The sequence below is a fragment of the Pieris brassicae genome, chromosome 3, assembly GCF_905147105.1.
Source record: "Pieris brassicae chromosome 3, ilPieBrab1.1, whole genome shotgun sequence".
NCBI classification, from domain to species: Eukaryota; Metazoa; Arthropoda; class Insecta; order Lepidoptera; family Pieridae; genus Pieris; species Pieris brassicae.
The window spans coordinates 20,668,720-20,690,328 of record NC_059667.1 but is presented as its reverse complement, the minus strand read 5'-3'; the positions used below and the strand labels follow the sequence as shown (position 1 = coordinate 20,690,328).

The 21,609-nt window shown below is 33.5% G+C and overlaps 1 protein-coding gene across 1 annotated transcript in view; it reads left to right on the top strand.

The window, feature by feature from the left end:
• The window catches only part of LOC123707815, a 72,178-nt gene that overhangs the window by 27,928 nt on the left and 22,641 nt on the right, over positions 1-21,609 (top strand). The window contains exon 3 of the mRNA XM_045658164.1: positions 20,614-20,973. Coding sequence (XP_045514120.1) covers positions 20,614-20,973 — 360 coding nt within the window. The remainder of the gene's footprint in view (positions 1-20,613; positions 20,974-21,609) is intronic.

The following is a 21,609-nucleotide window of genomic DNA, read 5'->3' as shown; positions in this document are numbered from 1 at the left end:
ACGCCGGTCACCTATCTAGGGGTCACCATAGACCGGGGTCTGACCATGACGCCCCACATCTGCAGGGCTGTAGGGAGAGCCAAGTGGGCGGCGCATACGCTTCGCCCACTGATCACAGGCAACCTACCTCTCCGCAGCTCGCGCTACACAAATTGTATGTGCGCCCTCACCTCACGTACGCGGCACCGGCGTGGTTCTCCTATGCTAAGGAGACCAACCGCCGAAGACTGCGCACCGTACAAAACACCGTCTTACGGTGCGCTGTACATGCACCACGCTACGTGAGGAACGCCACCATAGCGCGAGACTTGCGGATGGAGTCGATCGACGAGTTCGTCGCACGGCTCGCGATGAGGATGTTTGATCGAGCGGACGCCTCTCAACATCCTCACCTCCATAACATCGCGCCGTGGCACTCCAGGCCGCCCGACCGATACAAGTACCCGCGTGAGCTCTTCTCCGCGGGTCCCGACGATACCAGGGCAGCAAACGCGGCTTCGACCGCTGGTCGCCTCGCTGGGCCTCCCCCGGGTCTACCGGGTGTCTCACCCGGCGGTGCTTGACCGCGAGCCGCGCAAGCTGCCCGATACCATCACTCATCATCACGACACCAGGGCCAAGTCGAGACTACTCCTTAGCCCCCTCCTTATCATCATCACCACCGGATTTGACACTCCGGACACGACCCCATCGGCTGCGCGCAGCGGGTAGAGACTGAGTCTCCCCGCGCGCCTGCAGCCCTCACCAAGGGCTATATGCCCGCCCCCGTACCGCCCTGTATCAGCAGGGCGCGAACATATACACCACCTGAAGGGGGCATACGCCCCGAACAGGACAAAACACCCCCCTTTCGAGGGAGGGTGCAACAATAACTACGAGAAAAAAATATACGTAAATATCATGCAGGACAACGTCTATGATTTATATATTATAAAAATTGTAAAACCCGTAAATCAAGATCATTTATTATATTATTCTGTAAAATAAATAAATAAGATAAAAGATATTAAGTTATGGCATCAAAAGTATCTATTACCAATAACCAAAAAAAACTGATGTAGACATTTTTGTTCCCCTTCCTTGCTCAAGTCTTTTGATAAGAGAAAGTCGACACTTAGCGCTGTATAACTCACGTATGTCAAAACCGAATTAGACATAAGAACCAATAGAACACAGATTTGTATTTGAAGAAAAGGGTTGAGATAAAAAATTGACTACATAAACTCTTTTCCAAAAATTGGCTTCCTACGGAAATATACGTTCTAAGGTCGATTTCGGTTAATTAAATTTAATTGCCTTACGTAGTCTGTTAACTTATAATTGAGTAAAATTTTACGAAACTTATCAGATAAGAAAATCTGAGACTAGACTTAAAAGGCATACATTTTTTAATATACTATCCAAATTTCAAACGATTCAATTTGAACCCGAATTTCCTGATGCATTCAACTAAATAACGTCTTCAAATTCCCGGGATGCGTCTGTATAAAAAAAAAACTCAGTCTTGCAAACGGTGAGATACCTGAGAGAGGTTTAGATGTATTAGAAGCTTCGGCTTTAGAAGTCGCTGGCAAGGCTGCGGGTGAAGGCTATAGTATAGATAAAAAATAAGGCAAACTCCTTAATAAAGACTATATCTACATAGACCTATACAAGATCTTTTATTGAGGTAAAATCAAATTCCTGATTTACCGGTTCGCAATACTTGTTTCAATATTTGTTTAAACATTTTAATATCTAAAATGCAAGATGACATTTATTTAATTTTTTTAAACTTATTTTAATTGAAATTTCATTATAAATATATACAAAACATTCTTGTTTACCTTTCCTTCGGTCGTGGTTGACATTCTTCCTGGTGTATGTGAGTTAAGCTATTTTCCTGTACACTACCGATGTGTCGGGAGAGTTCGTAGCTGCGTAGACCTTATTCATAAAGCAGAGTAAAGTTTGTCAAACGGACGTATTATGTTTGTCAACACGTTTTGATTGGAGAAGCGTATTGATTGACATCATAATCAAGGAACGCACCGTCGTTTCGTCTTTCATTTTACATTCAATCCCTGATTCTTTAATAAAAAATGGAAGTTGTGGTGGATTTAAACTGGAAGCGTGGAAGGAAGGTTAAAATATTCCGATCCTGTGTCAAATCCGTGCGGGTGTGAAACGTGAAAGGTCACTAACGACATCTCATGCCGTATTCTGGGTATCTACTGGCCCGAGAAAATCACTAACGAGCAATTTTGGGAGCGCAGAGAAACAGCCAGCTGGTGAAATAACGCAACGCCATACACTCCGAGATTCTAAGTATATTCCCAAGCAGGCGCTTGATTGATACTCACCAGGAAAATGGGGCCGTACCAAGCAAACCTGGCGTAGTACAGTTTCAGAGGAGGCGAAGCGAGCTGAAAAGACTTGGAGCGAGGTGAAAAGCGAGACTTACGATCGAACGCGATGGAGACTCACCGTGGACGCCCTCTGCCCCACCAAGAGATTAAAGGACATTCAATCAAGTAAAGTTGCTTACACTTTAATAATAGTTTCTATGTCCACTGTTGTAGAATTTAATTATACACCAAATGAAACTATATTCATGTACATCCAAGTATATAAAAAAACATAACAAAAGTCGGATGACGCAAATATTATATCATTCATAGAAGTCGTCACTGCTGTGCCTGCCTACAGTCATACTTACACACTGACTTCCGTATGGATGTCGTTTCTGTAGTTAATGATAAAATACCGACATCTCGTTCCACTATTTGGAAATAAAAAAAAAACGTAACGTAACGTTTAATTAAAAAACGTAAAGATTCTTTAATGCCTTGAATGTATTTGACAAAAATTAAGCAGGAAACACGTTTTCACGGTCATGTTTAAGTGATAACATTACTTTATTATATTTTTGTAAGTGTAATATGCTTGCTAATTTGTCTGCTGCTTCTCTAAACGTTTCTTATTTTTACGTCATTTACCAATAACCCAGAAATTTGTTGAAAAAGAGTGGGAAAGATTTTCTTTTCAGCCCTTGATTTGTGAACATAAACGCAAATTTAGCTCTTTAATTGTTTTATATTTACGTTTATAAGTATACATAGTTATCAAAATAATAAAAGAATTTTTATTTCATTTACTTTGTACACAGCTTCCGTGTTATAAAAACTACCGAAATTAAATAAAAATTCATACGCCAGTGCGCTAATTTACATATGTTATGAATAATAGAATTGTTTTTGTTTAAAAAAAAGCAAATATTTTGACTTCATTTACATAGTAATTGATAAGCATACTAGTCAGTTGTTGAGAATTAATAAGCCGCAATCTGGAAAAGGCATTGTCCAATTTAAACTAAAATTAATGTGGTATCGTTATTGTTTTCTATACAAAGTTTTATACCTACCGCGTTATAACATGTTTTAATATTTAAGGATTAATTAGATAAATCAAACGTTCGATATCGAATTTATAAATGAATTTCCATAAATAGTTTACGTATAAGTACTATCATGTAAATACTCTAATAATAAATGTTTTTTTTTTAATTTTATTATAGAATACATAACCCTTCTAAGTGTAGACAGTAGAAAAACGGCCAGTGTCGCTACAACCCATGTTTCTTCAGATTTCTTTATTTATATCGTAGTTATTTATTTTATAATAGCCAAGTACTGTCACACACTAATCTAAGGGTGTTCACTGAGATGCCATGGCGACGTGGCCAGCGACGTTACCATGGCTACGTCTAGCGTGCCTGCATCGCCAAATCGCGTCGCCAATATATTCAAATCCGTCTCGACACAAAAGTCAAAATCAAAAAAAAAGTAAAATTATCAATAAAATAATAATTATGATTTTATTAAATCAAATTTTACTATTATTTTTTATGTAAATTATTAATAATCATGAGAGCAGTAGCCTTACTAACAATTAAGAGATTATGAAAAAAACAAAAAAGTTAGTTACTCGGCATAAATCTCGATAAGAGTTGGCGACGACGGTGGCCATGTCGCCATGGCATCTCAGAGAGGTATGGCCCTAAGACCTGCTAGTTCCTACGATCCTGTATATTCCTTTATGTCCTGTATATCCTATTCCAGGATGGTATTTACGGGTGAGAAATAATTAAGCACTGACAGAAAACTATTTCGCACGCTAATTTTTAAATTAAATCGCACCAATATTCGCATAGACAATAAAAAATGCGGTTATAAAATCACATTAATTTGTGTGAAAACGTGAAAAACTAAGACACAATTTATATTAAATTATTTGCTTTTTATCATCACTATAAAAGCGTCCTTGTTCTCCCTTAAAATAAAATAAAATGTTTAAGTTAGAAATTTTATTTCATGGTTTATGTCATCATCGGTTTTTCTATTATGCAGTTTGTTGTGCATAACAATACCTAGGAAATGAAATTTAAAAATAAATTCTATTAATATAGAACAATAAAAATGATGGATTAACCTACTAACATTGTTGTGTTAATGAGGCAATTAACACAATTTCAAAACGATATAAATTTATGAATTAAAGTAATTTATAAAAAGCTTAAATTATCAAATTTAGTAAGCTATAGGCCTAGTGCCTTCAGTGTGCGATTCTCATCTCTGAGGTCGTACGTTTAATTCCCGGCTGTGCACCAATGGACTTCCTTTCTATCTGCGCATTCAACTTTCCCTTGAACGGTGAAGTAAAACATCGTGAGGAAACCGGCTTGCCTTAGATCCAAAAAAGGCTGATCACCTACTTGCCTATTAGATTAACAAATGTTGAAACAGATACAGAAATAGCGCCATCGATTTATTTATGTTTTGTATTGACAAAAAAGCGTTGACCTAAAGAATTTTATAAGGGCGCAAAAATAAGTCCAAATATTGGCAGTGCCAACTAATAATTTCTTATCCGTGTGCATTTAACTTGCTCGCTGGTATTATCATGGAAGTATGGCATGTCATAGGCTCAGACTTCCTTTTGATTCGAGACCTTGCGCTCAGTATAGTATATGTTTTATGGCGTGTACATTGTACAAAAAGGCTGTTCACAGACAGATATAAAACATCAATGCATATTGGTGGGCTGAAAAATTCGTGGGGCTGACACATGCCGCTACTAGTATATCACAAATATTATGAACAAGACACGTCTATTAATTAAACAACTATCGTACTAATTTGTGAGATATAGTATTTTTAGGAAGCTTTATTAAAAAAAATTGAGGATTTTTTTTTGTTAGTAAAGCAATACTTTTTCGTGAAAAAATGAGGTTTTTTTTTCTATGTTCTAACATTAACTTTTCAGCGCAACTTATAACTAAATTTACTAATTTACTAGTTGCATATGTGATTAGCCTAGTTATTAACAGAAACTTTAAATTAACTCAACATAAAACCTTTTGCTATCCATTATATAATAACGTAAGTCTTTCTATAACTAAAATCTTATAAGTATAATAATTTATATGGTTTAGTTTATTCATCTTTATACAAAGTGAATTATAAATACACTGTAGTCGTGATTAAAATGCAATACCTAGATACCAGGTCCCGCAATACAATAGGAATCTTCACACACATTGCGTGCCACATTCTCCTATTCCAGCGATAATTGTATTTTGCGCTAACTAAATTCTCTTAAACATTTCTTAGTAATTTTGTTTTTATCCTCAACGACTTTTATCATGACACGTATTTATGTGAATTTAAAAGCTAGACGCAACCCCTGGTGTTTCTTCTTGATATTTTCTTCTTAATAGATGGAGGTGATCAGCCGGCTTTGACTGATACGGATGATTTTTTGGCTTTAAGGTTTCCCAACTTTAATGTACCGTGGCCTACCATAGCCTTCCTAAAACTATTTTGCCCCCAATTTAACGTAGACAATTTTTTATATTAAAAAAAATATTTTTTCACTTAAGAAACTTAAATGATTTTAGAAAGAAATTACAAGGAAATTGTTAATATAATATTATGAAAAACTTAAATTTCTTCACGACAATATTAATAAATTTACGAATCCTTACAATCAAATTGCCACCCTGTGGGGAGTGGGCCCCAGAATGGAACACTGTTGTAAGGCATACTGAACATATATCCCCTAAACTATATATCACAAAACCCTATGTCCCATACATAGGGCGGCTTTTTGTATCATATTATAAATACAAAACTCCTAGTTGATACCACTGACAGATTATTATGATGAATAAATTAACAATAATGTAATATTCTGTGTATTCGTGGTGTTTGCTCTAATCAAACAATTGATATATCTCAAAACTTGGCGATTAAAAAGAGTGGCCGCGACTTGTTTGCCAGATCTTTTTGCCCGCTCTACGCCTTGGACTTGCGAACTGGTAGTAAATGTTAGTTTGGAATCAATTTAACATTTTTTCTGTTGACGTTCATAAGTGCACTTACTTACCTATGCATAAAGTTGAGTTTAATAATCTAAAGTTTTTAATAACACATATATTTTGAAACTTTTTTAACCAATTTTACTAATGCAGCTAAAAACGACGTATTGACAATCGTGAATGACAATTGACATAAGCAATATGGCGATATTTGAATTATTATTATAAATTCTCGTTCAGTTAAAAGACAAACAGCAGAGAGTTAGATTTATAATTAAATTAAATTAAACTCAACGAGTTTGAAGATTAAGTTCTTAAGAATTTATATCAATTGAATAAGGGATTTTCTCTGCTTTAAACCCTTTAAATTTGCAAACTAAGAATACAAGTTTTAGAACCTAACAAGTTCTGCAGTCTGAGTTTAGATTCGAAACTTAGTAGGAACAGCGCGTAGTCCGACCCCCGAACGTCATAAATGTATTAGACTTTGACATATAAGTGTCTTCTTTCTCAATCTCACTTTAATATTAATGTAGAGCATGATGTTATGGTTCCAAACATATTTAGCTCACTCAGGCTTTCCTAGTTTTATAAGCGTGGGGATTACCTAAATCGACAGAGTTACGCCCCGAGAGTATAGCCAGACGTAAGCATAAGCAGCAACTATTACATTGCATTCATTCGTTACTAGCAATTAATATTTAATTATTTCGCTTATATTCTATTGTTGTACGCGAGTGGTTAATATAGAGTAAAAATAATATCCTCTTTTATGTAAAGCACCCTGATGACTAAGGAACCGTACACATCTTGTAAAAGAAAACACTTAATTATAAAGAGTTTGTAAGAGTTTCTTGAGAGTTTTTATGAAATCTAATACTTTGGTTTTTTTATTCGTTAAAAAATTCCTATTAAAATGTAATCTGCTTGTAAATACGTAGCATAGCGGTTAATAACTATGCTGCTATGTGCGAAATATATATTATTTATATAAAGTTGCTGCTAAAATAACTAATTAATAGTGAGCCTAACCACAAAAGTAATCTACCCTAAATTACAACATTTCCGCGTCAGTTTCTTGAAGAATGATTTCGCCTGGGATTGAATCCCGAACCTTCGGTTTATACGCGATGTGCTAAATAGAACCTTACCCGCCCTAGTTAAGTTTGCGTGTAGAACCTAGTTTAAACTAGGTGATAAATTACTTCATACAAAACAACGTTCGCGTGTTAATAAAACCGCGTTGACACTTTATTTATTAACTTTAAACCTAACTATTTTAGTTTAAGCCTTAAAAATAGGTTAAAAACAGGTTGGGTGATAAAGAACAATAAAAGTTTTATGTCGGTAATTATAAAAATTCATAAGTGTTATTTCATTAAACTTAGCTTATAATTATGGTTAGTATATAGTAGTAGATTCCTGTCCAATAGACCATTAATAGTTTATCAGTAAAATATAGCTAAATATGGTCAATACAAGAAAAAGCAGTATTGGCCTTGTGCCTTCAGCGTGCGACTCTCATCCCAGAGGTCGTAGGTTCGATACCCGGCGGTGGACCAATGGATTTTCTTTCTATGTGCACATTTAACATTAGCCGAACTGTAAAGGAAAACATCGTGAGGAAACCGGCTTGCCCTAGACTGAAAGCGTAGACAGTGTGTGTCAGGCACAGGAGACTGATCACCTACTTGCCTATTAGATTGACAAATGATCATAAAACAGATACAGAAATCTGAGGCCCAGAACTCAAAAGATTGTAGCGCTACTGATTTTACACGCGTCAAACTTTAAATATTTGTGCAGTTTAACGTAATATTTTAATGATAATTATTATTTCGGACAGAAAAACTGTTATTTATTCTATATTTTTATTATACTTTGTTGCCTTAATATACATAATTATACAAACAAAAAGTGAGTAGGTTACATAAGTTATTAGGCAACAGGCGGCCTTATCGCTAACAAGCGATTTCTTCCAGACAACCCTAATATGGGAGAATAAAAAAAAGAAAGTACACAAGGGCATAATTAATTACCCAAAAAAAACTCTAAATAACATGCAACTATAAGTCAAATTAAATTAATTAAATTCAAAGAAAAAATATCAATAATAATATGTATAAACAGAAATGTTAAAGTTATGCCAAAGATTAATTGCCTCACAATTAATACATATAAGTAGTAGCTAATTACGAGGCAGAAGAAAAATGATGAAAAAGAAGATTTTTAAATAAATTTAGAGATTATTGTGTGTTATAATATTACTTAATAACTATGCTGCTATGTTTATAATATTGTGAAGCCTAGAAAAGCCCCTTTGGGTTGAATCCCTTTACAACCAAATAAACTAATTAAAATGGTGTGGTCGCCTCTGAGCCTTTGTCGTTTTGACGCCGACCTCTAATGTAGGTATCATCAGGCAAGTTTTCTTATTCACTGCACTACGTCAGCACTAGACATTCTATATATAATAATAATTAATATGAGACGAAGAATCTTAAGTTAAGTTGTATTTTTACTGTTAATTAAAATGGTTTTAGGTTTATTTAAAGGCATCGGACTCTCGAGCCCTCTGGTATATACTTAACTTAATATACGATATTTGTTTATTGTAATAAGGGTTATGTGCATTTTGTATGATGATTTGTTATTTTAAAAGAGTACCAATAGTTTTTTACGCCGTCTATTTCTCTCGGCCTACACCCTCTGTTCCTTTGCCGATGAGTAGGGTTGTCTGCAAAACAAATTTAATGACGTGGAATAAGTGATACCTGTATCTCATATTCCATAATATAAAAAAATATTCATCAGGAAAGACTCATGTTTTTATAAAAAAATGCTGGCAATACATGGCATACGTTGTGCGAGTAAAGGAATGCTCTGTAACTTCCAATAGACGATAAATATTGATTTTCTGTAACCATATTTTGATATACTAGGGCTCTTGGTAAGTACTGGCGCTCTGATGTTACCAGTACCGTCTACCAGTTGCACATACATTTAGCTATATCATACCGAATCCAATATAAGCTATAAGAATCTATTAAGTCGGTTAAAATGGTGTTTGAAAACGTACATCGTAGATTCGAAATAGGGTCAGAGTGTAAAGTTATAATGAATTTACGCCGAAACTGTTAGGACATGTCTAATACTAGGTAATTCAAATAGTTTTTTGATTAATTGTAATATTTGTTTGTACAAATACAATTGTTTTTGTTATTCTTGATTTATAGCTCTAAAATGAGTTTCAAATCTTAGCATCTTTGGTAGCGCACAATACTATGTAAGTTTCATACAAATATTTGATATTATAAAAACTGGCGACAAAATATCTATATGATTTGTTCATGTGGCAGACTTAATAGCGATAATTAGACGATAAAGAATATTAAGGGCCACGTATGCCAACATGTTAACGCTGCGTTGTCAATTGTAACCTCCTATAAAAATTTATTAAAACAGGTATGCTATGTCATTTGCTCTCGTCTGCCTTTATAAGGCTCATGTTTAGAAACTTTGTAGATATGAAAAAAAAACAAAAAAGCAGCCACGTAGATGTCTGACTTTTAAGGTTATGAATTTTTTAAGATTTTTTTTTATATTTGAAAAATATATGGTCAAAAACATTTATTCATATAGGTTTAATGTATACTTATGAATGTCAAAAAAGAAATACATAATAAATGCTTCTAATTTTACATTTACTGCAAGTTCTCAAATCATGAAATGCACGCTCGGCGGACCTGCGGTGTTCGTTTAAAATCCCTGCAAACGACCGCACAGAAAGTAAAAAAATGAATTAAAAACATTCTGCTTACGGAATATCAGTGGCAGTGGCCTGGGTAATTGCCTCATTTATTTATTTTTTATAAACAATATAAACAACTGTCAAAGAGGCAGTCACGAGCAGATGATTTAGTATCGAATTTTTTACAGATTTAAACCCGTGCTTAGCTTAACGCAGTACGACATTAATACATTTAAAAAAATGTTGCATTGGTCCGTACTTTAATTCCTATTGATACGAAATACGAGCAAATGATATACTTAACGGTCGAACAACATAAAAAAATGTTTTAGACAATTTCGCAATACGATTTAAAGTATTCCAATTCCAACTATTGAGAGCTAAAAATTTGTGGCGAAAAGAACTCGATGTCTTGTACCTTTATAATATTTACTTAGCTGGCCATATTATTTATATAATATTTTCAGAAGCGCCTTTTAGAATCATATTAGCAAAGTTACGTCAACTTTTCTAAGGCAATTATAGTATATTTAAAAAGATAATTTAATTGATAGTAATATTGATTAATTGATAGATTTTATCTTAGTTTTACGCGTATACGAAGATTCATAAAAAAATACCTATTTTTTGAAGTGATACTTCGAAAACAATTTCCGTCACAAATTTCGGTTACGCGTCACACTGCTCCGGTACGCCACCTTTTTGCCACGGTTGATTCGAAAAGATAACAAAAATATATGATAACGATAGCAATGATAGTAATAATTCTATTACAATTAATGAAATTCTGTAGTAATCTTAGTAGTAATAAGGTAAAATGAAATAATTGTATGTATGTGTGGACTCTGTTTCCGCACTTAGACACTCAATAGGTCCATTGTGCGTAAATAATTGTATTATTTGTATAAAAGAAAATTTTAAGAAATCTTGAAGGCACTATCAAAATATGAAACACATGATATAATAATAAGTCATACTGAGAAAAAAATGTACTTATTGTCTGATCTATGATCTCAGATATAAATGGTATTGATTTTCCAAAAGATTCATAATAATCAAAGTGATAACTATCGCAACAGTAGATGTTCCTTTATCTTACCTGAATTCATTTTTACATTTCATTGCACGTAGTTACGCGGTACCTTGAATAGAAGTATGGGATAATGTCGGCTTTTAATAGCTCGCTGTTATTGGGAAAAACTGTCCGAGAGAAACATCGCCTTTGTTCGTAAACCTCGGACATTCAAAAGAAAATCTTTTAGGAATTTTCTCTTTTAATATTTCCAGGCTTTTAAAAATGTACATTGACACAGAGTTTTTATACTTACTACTAACAATATTAGATCACGTTTACTTTATACACCTATTTATTAATATTACACAATCTTTGGTTAACTTCTAATAGATTCTGAATCTATAATACATATATTTAAGACGAAAATGTGTAATTAAACATTGTGAAATTGGTCGTAAGGGTTATCATTGTTATCGTAATTATATATTTTTGTTACTAATGGCTTCGAATCTCTTGGAATCAACCGTGGTAGGGACAAGAAAAAGATGGCGTATAACGGATCATTGTGACGCGTAACTGAAAAATGTGACGGTAACTTTTTTTCCAACGCCGATAAAGAAGTTTTACTTCAAAGAATAGGTATTTTAAATATTTTTATGAATCGTCGTATACTCGTAAAACTTAGGTAAAATCTATCAATGAAATTAGCTTTTTAAATATACAAAAATTGTTTTAGAAAAGTCGACGCAACTTTGCTATTATGATACTAAAAGGCGCTTCTGAAAATATAATATAAATGATGTTACCAGCTAAGTCAATATTATAGTAGAGTAGTATAGTTTTTGTGCCTCTAAATCCCAGAATATTTTTACGTTATACTTTTCTTCAAAACCTTATACATTTTCATATACGGGAGTCAAGTTCGACAAGACTGAAGTCTAACTTAGCGATAAGTTTCGACTTGAATTCTACTTTTATGTCGCTTGGTATAGACAGACCCTATACTGTACTCACTGTACAAATGACCTCTAAATTAGACTAAATCCTAATTTACAAAATAACATAACACCTGGGCGTTACTTTTTATTGGATAAACCACTTTTTAATTATGCAATCTATATTGTATTTATGGTATTTCTATACTGTTTCTTAGTTTATTTGCTTTTATGATTTTCCTTTCTGAAACTAAATACTAGTTTAACATGCGAAAAGTTAAATTAGTGGCGTCAGCGTCAGCTTTAGAAACTCTTGCTAGATATATTAGCTTGGCAATAACAGGTATTCAGAACTTTCGCGAAACTAGGGCAGCGTATACATATTCGAGAATTCAGAAGGCGAAAGACGAAATGTTGCGTATGTTACGTTACGTATTGCGATTGGTCGAAAGAGTCAACGCGTATTTCACTCGACATGCTGTTGACCAATCACGATATACGAAGCGCACAATTGTTAACGTGAAATTTTAGGTTTCGTTTAGTCCTGTGCGGCCAAACTAAATCATGTAACTAGTCTGGCCATAAATACTGTGACATAAAAACTTTTCTTATTTTCAACTTTTTAATTATTTCAAATTTGGAACACGTATATTATTTTAAAAACTTTTTTCGACTTTGCGCCATTCCACATATTATTTAGTGTGAGTTTTTGTTGGTTTTCTAAGCTCAAATCTGTTTTTAGTATCACTATAAGTATGATAAAGGATACTTATCTGTGGTAGCTATAATTGCTTCTACGACGATAAATAAATGGTGAAAAAGCTAAAAAAATAAGCCGGAATGACGTTGCAAAATTAGAAACAACTAAATAATAATTAGAACCAATAAAATATTTACAATTTTGATATAACTTCAGTAGTCCTTACAAGTTTATTATCCTATAAAAAATATCTTATATGTTAGCTTATAAAAAAATCCTTTTAAGACAAATTTGCGAGCCATTATGTGGGGCAGAATATGCGAAGTTTATATTGTACCACTATAACATTTTTGTATCATATTCTTACAAATAAATTTAAAAAAAACAATTATGATAATTATATTAAGAGCGTATAATTTAAATTGTCAACTGTTTGACATTTATTGCGTCTTGCGTCAGATAAGAAGATGATATATTGGAAAAATTTAGAGGAGGCCTTTGGCAAAGGAATTGCTGTATATAAATAAATAACTGTTTCACGATAGAATAAGTAAAAATAGAAAATATGATATTACTTTAGGCACATTTCGCTTGTAAGCTTAGCAATAAAGGCTTTTGATTTTATTATTATTATAAGCATTTTAAAGGACATAAAATATAAATAAATCAATGGCGCTACAACCTTTTCTGGGCCTCAGATTTCTGTATCTGTTTCATGATCATTTGTTAAACTAATAGGCAAGTAGGTAATCAGCCTTCTGTGCCTGACGCATGCCAACGACTTTTGGGTTTAAGACGGCTTGACTCACGATGTTTTCCTTTACCGTTCGAGCGAATGTTCAATGCGCACATAGAAATACAGCCGGGGTTCGAACCCACGCTGTCACTAGGCCAACACTGTTCTATTTTTAAGAACAAAGATCCTTCAAAAATCTTCACTAAAGATGATGCAAGTTGCAGACAAAGTTTAGATAAAAGAGAAGGTCTGAGAAGAACGAATTCCTAGACTCCCATTTCTTGATAATAAAGATTACTATTCGTACTCAGCGAAATACCGACTTAAACATTCAGTATTTTAAAACGCGATACCAAGCTTACGAAATCAGCGCTACAGGTACTTATGTACATTGAAATTGGGAGCAAATCTATTATGAGTATCAGGAGTAAGGGCGTGCATTATGTTCTCTTACTTACCAAACAACTTTTCAGCAAATTGAACCACGAACTTTTTATTTACAGAAATTGCTTTTGATTGTTGAACGAATAAAAATATACTTAAATTCGTAGTATCTGTGGTCATAAACTAGTCAAGAACTATATGGATGGCTGCTTTACGATCTCGTAAACTGAACGTTATTTGAAAGAATGAAGTGTTCCGGAATTCGGTTACACCAAAAGTTAATGATATGAAAAAATTCTTTAAAATAATATCTTCGACTGCAGAATGCAAATAGTTATTATTTGTATTAATTGGTACAAATGTTTTAAGTGATATTTAGTTTATTTATTAAAGGTTTGAGAATCCTATAATAAAGCCTCTTTTGAGTTCTATAAGTCTTCTTGTTCGACTTAAAACGTGTATGCAGACACAACTGTTCATACTCCGAAAAGAGCTTTACTCCCTTGTCCAAACCCGGGGTTTTCAAACCCCATTAATTTCTCGACTTCCAATACATATTTTTTAAAACCATTGTGTTCATATTGTTCTTATCTAAAAAACAAAGCGTGCGATGGTAAATTTTTATTCAATTTCGAATAATGAAAGCTGAAAGAAGCCTCTTTAAGAATAATGTGTTCGAGCGACGTACATCATATAATTTACTGAATTGAGACAGATTTTACACAATATTCAATCATTCTGAACACATTGGTATTTGACAAGGACGAATTGTAAATTGTAACTGTTTATCTGAGATACTAAAAACTGTGATCATTACTGCTTAACTTTACTTAAGTTTATAAGACAATAATACTTTAGGGTAAATTTTTAATTAAGTAAAAGACATTAAGTAATAGACTAGTATTTTATGTTAGACTTTAATTATTTAATATAATAATCTTTTTACACCATCTAGAAGGAAGTTCTCTATGACCATGCCAGTTTTTAACAAAATTATTAAAACTTTAAAACCGAATGAATCTACGCCTTTTTTCGTTTCTTCTGCGCGTATCAGCATACAGCTATGAGCAGATCTGCGATGTGCTGCTGTCATGTGGAGTGGCTTCCCATTGGAAACATCTACTCATTTACTGCCTAGAGCTACTGCCGGTCTAGCTCTTGAATTTGGTGACGTTTTAGTCGTCTCAGTGGACCGTGGAACAGCCACGGTAAACTGGCGACCAAATTCGTTCGGATGACAGAATAACCGCTCTTTGTATTTAGATTTCTTCTTTGATTGTTCTCAGTTCAAGATGTTCGTGAACTTCGTCGTTGGTTATGTACCATGGTACTTTTGCTCTTAGGATCTTGCTCTGTTGTTGATGTTGGTATCACTTGCGCTACCGCAGAGTTGGAGGGTTGTCTAAACGGGCTTTAGGATGGCTTTATATATAAGCAGTTTGTTGTATAGAGATAGTCTCGAGTTTCTTCCTAGCATCCAGTTTAGGCTGTTGTACTTAAGAAACTAACCTATTCTAACATACGAAACTGTTTCGAAAACATGTTACCATATGCAATGGAATGTTTAAACAATATCAGTTTTAATTAGAGATAATATCATCTTTGCATAGTGGAATAATGCTAAAGAACTATTGGGCCTTGTATGTAGCACGCTACGGCGTAGCCTTGGCATAGTGAAATACCTTAATATGCATTTTGAAATTGCTTGCGATTACACTCTTATTTCGTACTAGCGACTTTGTATCATAGAAATGGAAAACAAATATAAATTACAACTGATTATGTATAAGTCGCAGTAAATTAGTCGATAGTCGAAGATCGATATTCAATGAAGTCGCTAAAGTTCCGTAAGACAAGACGAAACGTTTAACGAGTTTCCTTAACGTTACTAGGCAACAAGACTAACCTAAACCAACCATTAAGAATAAAGCAAAACTCGGAATTTCCAAGCTCTCAGTTCTCCACGATCACACCGAAATAACAATAACAAATAAATTAATCAGGGTGGAGTGTTGTTTTACATTGTTAATCAACACGCTGGCTTTCGGTCAGACAGATAGTTAAACCTTTAGTAAAAAGTTAAAGTTAAAAAGTTATTTATATCAAAATGCGGGCAACTTGATTGAATAACTACATTTAATTAAATGTCCAGAGATTCAATTTACTCTCTGATTTAACTACTTTACTGCGATATATACATGGTAATAATGTATGTGTCTGTTGGTGAAGGTATTTCAAGATTGATTATAGTTAACTACATAAGCGATAATGCATAGTTTAGATTTGATTTATTTAAATTTAGACTTTAATTATATAGTATTTTTTTTAAATTTCATAATGATTTTCATATTGCCTTTCATCATGTTTGCAAGTAAACATGTGTCTCATTGATAAACTACACACACACACATGAAAATTGATCGGCCACTAATGTGTGATTACACTGATGGAGAGTCAGTGAATTTATTCCAATTATTCGTCTGACATATCAAATGATTGATAGGTTCAGGATTGTTTTTCAATCTAGCTTAACCCAATTTTAAATTATGAAATTCCAATTTGTGTCAACAATACCAAATATATACTTTTTCCAAAACATTAATTGAATTGTCTTTTAATTTGTAAAGAATACAATCAAATGCTTAACGGTTTTACCGGGATCCAATGGATTGGGTACGTAAAATAATAATTGTTTAAAACAGACGCCGGGGCATATAGACAATATAAGACAAAGTTCAAATTATTAACATAAGGAAACTAAAAATTCAAAAACAAGTACGGTTTTTGTTGTGACGAGACGAATTACATTTACCTGTTATTTTAATAAACGTTAACTGTTACAAAGAACGCACAGTTTCGACTCAGCGCTGTAAATTTATTGTGGTTAGTTATGGTAAATATGTAGTGTGTGTTATGAGCATACTAAGCGTGGGCAGGTGTCTCAATATTACAGCAAAATTTAAGCTGACAGCGTTGACATTGTTACACAAAATATTTGTTTAGAGTTGTGCGTTCGGAATTCAAAATGTTATTCGAGACTTTTTCGACATCACTGTGTGTGACGTAAAGTTGGTTAACGTTTAATAAAAATGTTTTCAAATTTGACTCTTTCATGAATAATGTATCATAAATAATGCGAAATGATGTCGTTCATTTAATAAACTTATCCATTCTTTGTATGTCAGGTCGTAAGATTTAATCTTCTTTGTAAAGAATATATCAATCTAATTCGACTCTTTTAAGTAAAGTGGTGTTTCGTTTCGTTTCTTTCAAATTGGGTTTACGGTGTAATGGGAAGTGCATTCCCAGTATTCCCAACTGAGTTAGTTAATTGGTTTGGATATAAGATAATAATTCTAAGTGACCCTCGATATCCTTTGAGCTCCATTGTCATTATTCCTATAACGTAACTGCAGTAACTAACATAACCACCAATATGTGGAACCAGCTGCCCACTGAAGTAGTTTCGAAGCAATTCTACTTAGAGTCGTTCAAGAACGTACAAATTTTTAAAATTCCGGCAACGCACTTGCGAACTTTCTGGCAATGTGTCCATGTCCAAAGTCCATGGGCAATTTACATCAGGTGAGCCTCCAGCCCGTTTGCCTCCTGTTACAAAAAAAATACAAGCCGATGACTTTGACACCTGAACAGATCTTCATGTTCGAGTATTGTAGTTTACAATCTTGAACACGTAAGCTTGTAACAACAACGGGTCAAAATTCGGTATTTGTGATGTATACTGTTATAGGCACTACATACAAAATTTAAAACATTATTATGATTCGTCCCCGTCTTTTTATTCAAGTTACAGCAATTTTTTTTTACTATTGCGTAAATTTACATAATAAAACAATAGTGGAAACCAGGCTTTGACAACAGAAAATTGCTGAGATCTCTATGGTTCTATGGCTCCATTCATAAGTGGTATTTTGCCTCGAGTGATGTCAATGGTAACTTTGTGTCAGTCCCGCAATGCGGCTTCTGTGCAACAAAGGTGTGTCCCTTCTGCCGCGTCATTGATTACCTCATTTTTCATGTTCTATCGAATGTTACATTGTAACTGGCATTCGACGCATATGAAAGCTCTATTCATAAATCCAGTCAGAAATTCAAATGAATTAATCGATAAATTTATAAAGACAAATAACATTTTCAATAATAATATAATAGAATCGTTGAGTAATGGACGGATTTTAAAAATACTTTATCATTAGAATGCTTTATTTATTGCCAAAATATTTTTAAAAATAAATGGTCTTCCGAAGAATAGACAGGCCGCTGAAGGATTACTTAGAATCGTAATTTATGTAAATTTATTATTAGATTGTGGAATCAGACAACACTCTTGATTGATCTCTCGAAAATAAATAATGAAACATTTCTTCATGAGAGGAAAAGGTTGTAACAAATTCATATATTGTTAGTCCCCACACCAGGGAGTTACTGTGTTGTCGGCAACTAGATAACAATTATTCCGTGCTATGTTGAAAGTAGTTAGTGTTACACTACACAAGTCATATAAGACATTTAGTATGCGTGAATGTGTGCATATGTGTTTGAGAGTGTAGCTGAGAGTTGTTATAAGCGTGCGCTGTGTCTGTCTTAGTTTTTGGAATCTCATGAGTCATGCCAGGATACGTAGTAAGACCTCTGTAGTTTCTAAATCTTTTAGCCTAATTTTTATGAGAAATGTGAGTTTTTAAAGGACGGTGCCCCTAAATGCAAAGAAGCGTTGGCCAAACACAGTTCTTCTTGATCTATAATATGATTTCTGTTTAGATTTCAGACACCCAACATGACAACATCCGAATACAGCTTTTTCTGAAAATCTAATAAAAAAATGATGCTAAATACCTATAGACGTTAAAAATCTACACTGGATCTATGATATAGAAAAATAATGAAATATTGCAACAAACTGCAGACTGTGAATGTGCATCGCGAACATTCCCTGCGAACAATACAAAGTTGGCTCTCGGCAACGTTGAGCTTTTAAAAATGGATGTTAATGGTTACGACTACTTCACTGATTCAATAAAAGCTTTGTAACTTTCTTTGTATTTTTTCGCAATTACTCTCAAAATGTTAACATGCATTACGCTAACAAATGTTTGACTTTGTCACCTTTGTTTTTAAAATTTATTTTCTAGATAATTGTCGTCGGAGGTATTTTATTACTTTTGTTCAGTAAATAGCATTGGTAACTAGGATGATTATGATTAATATAATATTTATAAAAAAAGTAACTAAACTTCTTTGGAAATTAATTATTACTAAGGTAAAAGCTCCAATAGATAATCATGTACCAGTATATGATCACTCCATGTATATGTTTCACACTGTTTACACACTATATACTATATATACTGTATACTGTATATGATGATATAAATAAATAAATAATCTGCGTTTACTAAACAAGACGTTATGTGCCATATAAAGTTCTGATATGTATTTACTAAACGAATACATCAACCAATAACGTGTATTTTGCTACGTTCGCCCTTTCTCATTCTCTCTCAAACGGTCTCAATCGCTCTCTCCCTTTTCTTCGACAAAAACGTTGCACAACTTCGTGTCAATTCCCTTTAAAATCCACAAGAAAAAAATATCGAATGCTATTGTATGGAATATAGGTATTGACAATGAATCGAACTCCGGCTCTGGACTCCGACCAGCTCCCGCAATGGATTTATGTGTGCTCTCAACACTTGCAGAGAATCTTAAAATAAGATATATGCTAAAAACTGTGCCCCACTTGGGGCTTTAAGTAAATTGAACTCAGTACTCCATCCTCTATAAAACTATTTACACGTACATTTAAACCTACTAACGTATTTTTTTTAGAATTAATAATACTATGTTAGTTAGCGCATTTTTATTCAAAGTACTCTTTTAGTTTTTGAAGAGCTTAAAACTATTTAAGTGCTTCTTAAGTACAAATAAAAATGAAACATTTATTTTAATAAATTCAACTTTCTCAAGTTCGCGAGTCAAGTAGGTGTAGAAAATAGTAAAAGAGCTTCGTACGTTTACGAAATTTTCTTCATGTACAAATACCATTTTTCATAATGTATGTGTATAAAAATAGTATTGGTTTAATTTTTGTATAAAATATTATTTTTAAAGGAAAAACGATTGAGATTATTAGGTAAAGACGTGTGTTATTACCATATTTAATCAAATGTTATGACTAATATTTTCCTCCTTATTAATAATAAAATAATCAGGCTGTTTAAACATAAGTGCTCATCTGTCTCTTTTCATTACATAATAAATACAATTGAACAGAAGGAGACGAGAGTAGTAAAAAATTCAATTAGACAGATTGTTATAAAGGGTTGAAAAAAACATCCACTTCTTTCTTTGTTTGTGTTTTTTGAAGTCAATTAAAATCAGTGCAAATCGCAATAACTTGATTCTTATCAAGAAAATGTCATTACTTCTTAGACAACTCTTAACATTGATAATTGTCGTATAAAGTTGCGTTCAGAAATGTTTATTTAAAGGATGTACATATACCAAATCATTTCTGAACGAGAAATGGTTTAAAAACATTTGATTTTATTGACTCACATTATAAATTTATATTATGCCACCAATTTTTGATTTTGATTGGAGTCAGATTTTCCTTTAGTTTATTATGAGGTAGCAGATATATATCATCTTCCTTAAAATAACAAAACATATTTTTGTTATAAAGAAGAAAATAATTAGTCTCTTAATTTCAGGTAGTGGTGATGAGCAGCAGCACAACATCAGACAAAACCATAAACACCAGCACAGACTCTGCAGCCACAGCCCTCACATCCATCACCGGGACCGATGACTCCATGGACGCAGAAGCCGACCCTCCAGAACTCCAAAACCTAATAGACGACACACCTCCACCTAACCCCCAAGAAAACCCTCCCTCTACGGCACCCCCACATTACCACAGGGGGCAAGACAGCGGAGAATTCGACCCCCCATCTTATGCTATTCCCCAGTCAGCCACAGACACCTTGGATTCACCTAGGCCAGGACCAGCGAGGTTTATCTTCGATGTACCTATACCAGAACCTCATCAGAATCACAAGAAACCTGAAAAGGTGAGAACGCGATAATAGTAAATTAAACATTATTTTTAAAAAATCTTGCTTAATAACGTTGCAGTATGTCTCAGTTTTAGAAGTGAAACTTCTTTATCAGCGTTGGAAAAAAATTTACCGTTACATTTTTCGGTCACGCGCCATCTTTTTCTTGTCCCTACCACGGTTCCTTCGAAGAGATTCGAAGCCATTCATAACAAAAATATATAACGTTAACAATGCTAGTCATAATTCTATTACAATTAATGAAATTCTGTAATAATCTTTGTAGTAATAAGGTAAAATGATATAATTGTATTATTTGTATTCATGTCTATGATAATAAAAGCCTTTTGTTAAACCTTATTTAACCAATTTCTATAAAGTTGCATATAGTAGATCATTTTTTGAAAAATAGGGTCATGAAGAAGTTTCACTTCTTACTAGTACACACACTCATTTTTTTAAAACCAAGTATATATTTTTAGTAGCTGTTACTTTAAATTAACGAGCTAGGTCTCCATAGATCCTCATACTTTAAAATCAATTTTCCCTTAGTTATATACTTTCATATTTTGGTTTATTTTTTTATCTCTTCGTGTTTGTTATACTTGTCTATTGCTTTTTACATCAAAATTTGTAGTTATTTTTCATGTA